Consider the following 6,819-nt stretch of genomic DNA (forward strand, 5'->3'; position numbering starts at 1 on the left):
AGAGAGACAGAGAGAGAAAGAGAGATTAAGAAAAAGAAAAACGAAAGCCTCCAGAGTCAGCAAGCATGTTTTGGTAGCTTACCAGGACATGACCAGTGGGTACAGAGCTCAAGCCCCAGGCTCCTTCCCTCCTCTGTGGTCAACCCTGAAGCCTGGTCTTCATGGAGCCCTGGAACTGGGATGCAATTGTCCATTCTGGGGTATCTCCCATATGCAGCTGTTCTTACCTTCCCTTTTGACTTCCCAACAGGGAACCCCAACATTCCAAAACCTCGGCGAATCCTGCGCTCCGCCTGGGGTAGCAACCCTTATTTCCGAGGTTCTTATTCATACACACAGGTGGGCTCAAGTGGGGCAGATGTGGAGAAGCTGGCCAAGCCGCTGCCCTACACGGAGAGCTCCAAGATGGCGGTGAGTGGGGCGGCGGGGTGCCTTGAGGATGGGCTTGGGGGTGCAGGTGGGAGTTGTGTGGATCTGGTCCAGAAGTAGGGTAGGTAGTAGCACTAGGAGGTGCTCACTAAAGGGAGGCAGTGATGGAGTAGCTGCTCATGAAAGAGAGAACGAGATAGAGGGTGAATGCTTCACATCTGGAAGAAGAAATCGAACCAAATCAACGCTTTAGATGCTTTTCTGAAGTTATGAAAACTGTGGCCAGTGTGGTAGCCATTAGCCTCATTACTTTAATTAGAATTTAATGGAACTAAACATGAGTACCATGGAGGCCGCAGCTACATTTTCAGTTCAGGAGCCACGTGTGCCTAGTGGCTGCTATATTGGGTTATGAAGCCACAGAATATTTCCAGGGTCATAGAAAGTTCTATTGGACAGCACTCATTCAGTGGAAATGTTTTCCTAATATCTTTTAGAAAATAAAATTAGGAAGACTGCCCTACCTCAAATTATGTCAACTCTACACTAAAAAATCGTCAGTTGGAAAGAAGTGTATATTTTTGCTCCAATAAAGTAGATTTTGAGTTTTTTTTCCCACCAAGCGTACACATAAAATAAATGTCAAAACTCCAACAGTTGTATTTAGAATAATTCTTGATTAACTGGTGATGCAGATTTTGTTACCCAAGGTGCACTGTGTCTGCTGACTGTGCTTAGAGGGAGAAGGGAAGAGAGCCTCAAAGAGGCCCTTGCTGCTGCCACCATGGCTTGCATAAAAAGCAAAGCTCCTCTCACCTGCCGTAGACCTAGTGTGTTAAAGAAAAGCAAGGCAAAAAGAGAATACCTGTGACTTAAGCAGACAGAGACTTACTTCTGGCAAAAGGAAATCTGGAGGAAAGAATCAGGACCTGGCATCTTTCTCCAGGAAAGATCTTTCTCCTTAGCACCTGGCTTCTTTCTCCAGGGCCACCTCATGGTCCAAGAGGGCTGCAGAGGTGCTGCCTCTTCCATCTGCATCTTAGGCTGCAGGGAGGAGGAGCACTGGCTGTGTGCAAAGGAGGTCTCCTGCAGTGGAACTTAATGACATGACTGAGAAGCTGGGCCTTGACCTGTTAGTTGGGATGGCATGGGACCCAGTTGGAAACCAAAGTGTTCTTACTGAGAAAGAAGAGACTTGTGGACCTGGGCACAGGCAGCTGGCACTGTGCTACTCTGTACCGTGTCCCACTCAAGCACCCCTGTGGCTTCCTTGTGGGAGGGATTCAGCCCGCCTGCAGTCCTGCTGGGTTAAACCCTCTGCCTTCCTTCAGGATTCACTCACAGCGAGGCCTTGGCACAGGCCTCAGCTCGACAGCCTGGTCTCTCGAGGCTGAGCCTGACTGCACCAAGAGTTTCACTGCTGCCCCTGTGATGCATTTCTGCCCCCAGTCTTCCCTCAGCCCAGTGTCCTTTGCCCACTTTACCCAGAATCCTCTGCAAAGCAGTCCAGCGTTCATGTCCTCTGGGAAGCTTTGTGGGGTCCTCAAGCCCTGGGCTTTTAGCACCTCATCCACGCACCCATCACGTCCTGTATGACGCTGTTTAGTAATTGGGTTTCGTGTCTGGCTTCCCCACCAGCATAGAAGCACCACAAAGCAGCAGCCTGGTCACCTTTTATCATCCAAGTGCCCAGAACAGTCCCTGGACCTTAATAGGGGCTCCATAAAGGTTTGTTAAATTACCACCTAACTTTACTGAGTGGGTATGTTCTTCCAGGTGCTTAGATACATGGTTTCACATAATCTCTACAACCACCCACAGAGGTAGGCAGAATCAACCGATTAGGCAGGTGAGAAAATCTAAGGCTTAGGGAGGGTAATCCACTTGCCCCAGGTTCACCATCAAGAGGCACACATAGCCACTGAGACTGCAGAGCCAGGACAGGAAGGCCTGAGGCCTGAATGTTTGGGGAAAGAACAGGGGAAGTAGCCAGGGGGGTGGCAGCTCCTCAGTGCGCGTGGAAGCAGCAACGCCTGCATGCAGCTGCAGCCGGCTCTGCTCTGATTGCAGTAGGAATGGGGTTCCGGGCAGACAGGGAGCCCTTGAGCTCTGCTGCTCTGCACCCTCACCTCCTCTTCCCACCTACTCAGCCCATGCAGGTGCTGTTCTCGGGCGAGGCCACCCACCGCAAGTACTACTCCACCACCCACGGTGCTCTGCTGTCTGGCCAGCGCGAGGCTGCGCGTCTCATTGAGATGTACCGAGACCTCTTCCAGCAGGGGCCCTGAGGGCTGTGCGTCCCTTCCAGAGCCACTAACTCAGGATGCTGGCCCCTGCCCTTGCCCTTGTGTGCTCCTAGCTTCCTAATCTTCTGTAGCGTGGATTTCGACCTTTCATAGAGCTAGATACCTAGCTGGCTTCAGCCCTGGTCCTGTAGCTTTTTCTTCCCCTCCAGACCAGGTGGCAACCAGACAGGGCAGTGGATTTACCTCTGTGCCAGGACACTGACCTCCTATTCCTGTCCTCCTGCCACCCCCACCCCTGTTACTGCAAGTGCCTTCAATACTTTGCATTTTGGGATAATAAAAGAGGTGACCCTTTCTGAGCTCCTTGCCTTGCTTCTAGGTTTTCCTTGGCCTCTGTGTGTTTTAATCACTCCAGGGTGGAAGATGTGGAGGGAGCCATGGCCCAGCTGTGCCCCCAGAAGGGAAGGTGGCTGTGTGTACTGGAGTTCCCCCTCCACATTTGTGGCTGTTGAGACACATCTTAAAAGTAATTAGAGGGAGTGGAGGGTAGAACACTTGCCCATGATCCAGAGCATGGGCCTCACCCTGCCCAGGCCCACTCCTTCTGGACAGCCAGGTCTGCTGCAGGTGCTTTGCCTGATCTCATGAGCTAGGTTAAGGAAAAGCTGTTTGGGGTGAAGGTGAGCTCTTAGAAGTCTCCCTTGTAGCGGTTCCATGCATGAGGGCCTCATTATTTGCCTGCCCTTGGCCTTGGGGTGGTGGACCTGGCCTTGTGGGGGGGCTGCTTTGCACGATGGAGATGTGACACAGATGCGCCTCTCGCCCTCCCAGTTCCTGGGTTTCCCCACCGGGCAGTGGGATGGACAAAAGCAGCCCTGTGACCTAAATCTGGGGGAAGGAGGTAACACGCAGGTTCTTAGGGCTATAGGTGGAGGAGTTGTGAAAAGCTCCAGTGGGGAAAGGGTTGGGGATGCTTTCTGGGGGACTGCACACTGGGGGGCTCTGGGTGTGGGGAAGAGGGAGAGAGAGCGTTCGTGCTGGCTGCAGGCGAACAGCAAACATATGGAGGCTGGATTTGGTGTGGACACCAGTGCCACCAAGGAGGGCGGTGAGCCCCAAATAACGGAAGCCTCAGAAGCCTTCATCAACGTGCAGCGTGGCTAAGGTAGGTGTCTCCCTGAGCCCCGCGCCGAGATCTGCCTGACACGTCGATGCTCGCTCATTCTTTTGAGTTGTACGTGGTGAAAAAAGAGACTGGCAGCACCAAAACCATACAAGGCCATTGGCAGAGAAAGTGGGCGTGGGCAGAGCCACAGGAGAGGCTGGGTAGTGAATTTTGAGGCCGGCTGTATGCCTGCCAGCACTGCCACTCCTGGTTTCCGTCCAAGAGGACTCTGAATGCAGATGCTCACCCAACTGTGTTCCAAAATGTTCACAGCCCTGGAGTTCCTAATAGCTGGAAATTGGAAATGGCGCCCAGAAAGCCATAGTCAGAAAAATGGGTGAACTATGCTGCTGCCAGCCAGTGGAATACTACACAGCAAAAGAATAAAGGCCATGGCTTATTGGCAGCCCATGCACTAATGTGGAAACGCTGACTGAAGAAGCCAGATGCAGGGTATGTCCTGGACAATTTTTACATAAAGCTCAAGACCTGTAAAACTCAGTTACAGTGTTAGCAGTGAACAGATGAGGGATAATTAAAGAGAGTTAATGTACATTGGTAGGAATGCATCCAGTCATGTGCTCAAGGTTTACGTGCTTCTCTGCACGTGTAACTCAGTTCACATCTCCAGCATCTGCAGACACTGTCCCCACCCTCCCAACCTGAAGTGTGGTTGTGTTGGCTCAGATGGCTTCCTCCTTACAGCAGCAGCAACACAGCTTGAGAGCGGATGAGGGCGGCAGGGGCCTGCTCGCCCTCCTTGGTCACCTACTGTGAAGGGCTGGCCTTGATTTCACTGTTTTATAGAATGTCACTCTTTGTCAGATCCCTCTCCTGTGTCCCTCATCCTCTCTAGTTGTAGGTGTTCAGGGAGGTGAGGAGTGGTTCATGACAGAGGAAACCCGAAAGGACCTATGTGGGACTGTGCAAGGGCCCGCAGGTTAGAGAGGCTGCGTTGAGCAGCCCTAGGAGGAGGACAGGGGAGCCGTTGGGACTCACAGGCAAGGACAAGTACTGGGGTGCCAGTGTTGGTGGCCCTGGAGAGTTTGTGAGAGCAGCCAGCCTCCAGCATGCTGCCCCCACAAGTAGTTGTGTACTGTGGGTAGCATTTTGCTCAAAAAGCAGAGACGGGGCAGATGAACACGGAAGAGAAGGACCCCTTCAGAAGGTTCCAAGGTGCACCAGGAGAACAGGGTGCTACCACAGGGTAACTAAGTTTCCCAGGCAGACCCTTCTCAGAATGGGCAGCCCCCCTGGTTGAAGCCTGAGGAGCTCTTTGTAAATGTGGGCTGCTTGGGCCAGCACCCACACAAACATTGTCCTACAGTTCCCCTTGGCAGGTGGAGTTCACTTGGAGAAGAGTTCCTCGCTGCGTGGGATTCTGTGTGGGACTGGCTACATGGTTTTCTGTGTTGGGGCTGTCTGGGAACTGAGGTCAAAGTGTTCAGATGTGGCTTTGTGGAAGTCTCAGCAATGATGCCACAGGGGGCCTGGTCCTTCACGGACACTGTCTCTCTCTGCCCTTGCCATTTGGTGGCAGGGGAATAGTGTGTGATCCCTCTGCAGCACGGGAGCTGCCCAGAGCCTCCTTCCACCACAACAGGAGGAGCAGAGCACCTCTGCTCTGAGCCACTGACTTGCCTTTTTGTTGCTAGGGCAAAATACCTGAGACAATGAACTTCAAAGGAAGAAAGGCTTATTTTGGCTTAGGGTTCTAGGCATTTCAGTCCGTGGTTGCTTGGCTCTGATGCTTTTGGCTTGGGGTGGCATAGAATACCACGGAAGGGGTGTGTGATGGAGGAGGTTGGTTTAACCTCATAGTGGCTGGTAAGCAGAGGGAGACAAGAAGGGGCTGGAGTCCCAGTATCCCCCTCCAGGGCTCACCCCCACTGACCCATCTTCTTCCACTAGGCCCCACCTCCTAAAGCTTGCTCAGTCTCCCTACAGTGCCACACATGGGAGTTAAGCTTTACAAGTGGGCCTTTGGGGTTCTTCCAGAGCCAAACCATACAGTCACCCTGCATTTACGTGGGCCTGTTAGGATATGCCTCAAGGGTGACCCCGAGATGCAGAGTGAGGTAGGCTTCTAGCTCAGCTGTTGAAAATTACTTGTCTAATTAATGGTCTACCCAAGTTAATGGTAGTTATGAGGTGCTGGGTTTTCTTATAATGACTGGCTGGGTCTGTCTGTCTGTCTTTCTTCTTTCTTTCTTCTTTTCTTCATCTCTTTGAGACAGACAGGGTCTTCATATGCATTTAGTTCAGTCTTGAACTCACTGTGTAGCCCAGGCTGTCCTCAAACTTGTGGCAGTACTCCTGCCTGAGCCTCCCAAGTGCTGGGATTATAGGTGTGCACCACCACACCCAGCTAGGCTGTTTTCTTGAGGCTGCTGCTGAGTTGTGTGGCGCAGTCCAGCCATGGCTTGAACTCGCAGTTTGGATTAAGTTGTTCTTGTGATCAGTCCTGATTAATTAAATTGGTTCCGGATTGGGCTGTTACACTTGGCTTATCATTTCACTTGGTCTCTTTCCTATGCCTGCGCCTCTCCTACCCCTGGTTCCCTTAATGCCAACCACCATAATCCCAATCATAGATCAAGCAGAGCTATGTCTGGGCCACCACCAGGTGCTCTGGAGAAAAACACGCAGGCACATCTGCTGGCAAAAATAAAGAAAGTGAATAGAGGGATTTGTTCTAATAATAGAGGGATTTGTTCTAATGGTGTTTGTAAATAGGATATCATGTCGGCATCTTGTACCGCAATTGACCACTAGGAAGAATGTATGCAATGTGTTAATTATTGATACTGTCCTACCAATTTGGTTTGAAACTGTCTCATTGCTATTTGTTTCTCAAAATTATGGAAAAGTAAAGAAAGTGAAGCAACTGCACAGCAGGATGCTGCCTGCAGGATCTTGCTGTGGATGGAGCGTCTCTGAGGCAAGGCTTTCTGTTCTGCTTCTTCCTGGATCGAATCCATATCCCAGATCTTCTCCACTGAAGTGAAGTGGGGCCACCCCTGGGCTTGGGGCAGCACC

The 6,819-nt window shown here is 51.6% G+C and overlaps 1 protein-coding gene across 8 annotated transcripts in view; it reads left to right on the forward strand.

The window, feature by feature from the left end:
• Smox (spermine oxidase) overlaps positions 1-2,974 on the forward strand; it is a 35,198-nt gene extending 32,224 nt beyond the window's left edge. For 5 of the 8 annotated variants that reach the window (XM_004634267.2, XM_023718619.1, XM_023718616.1 and 2 more), the window contains 3 exons: positions 251-411; positions 2,008-2,097; positions 2,520-2,974. In XM_004634267.2, the coding sequence (XP_004634324.1) occupies positions 251-411; positions 2,008-2,097; positions 2,520-2,657 (389 nt within the window). In that variant the 3' untranslated portion in view covers positions 2,658-2,974. Of the gene's footprint in view, positions 1-250; positions 412-2,007; positions 2,098-2,519 lie in introns of those variants that run through there. The other 3 variants (XM_004634268.2, XM_012515366.2, XM_023718621.1) reach the window with 3 other exon arrangements.
• The last annotated feature ends 3,845 nt before the right edge of the window (positions 2,975-6,819 follow it).

This window comes from Octodon degus, unplaced genomic scaffold (genome assembly GCF_000260255.1).
Source record: "Octodon degus isolate 3935 unplaced genomic scaffold, OctDeg1.0 scaffold00060, whole genome shotgun sequence".
In the NCBI taxonomy this organism is placed as follows: Eukaryota; Metazoa; Chordata; class Mammalia; order Rodentia; family Octodontidae; genus Octodon; species Octodon degus.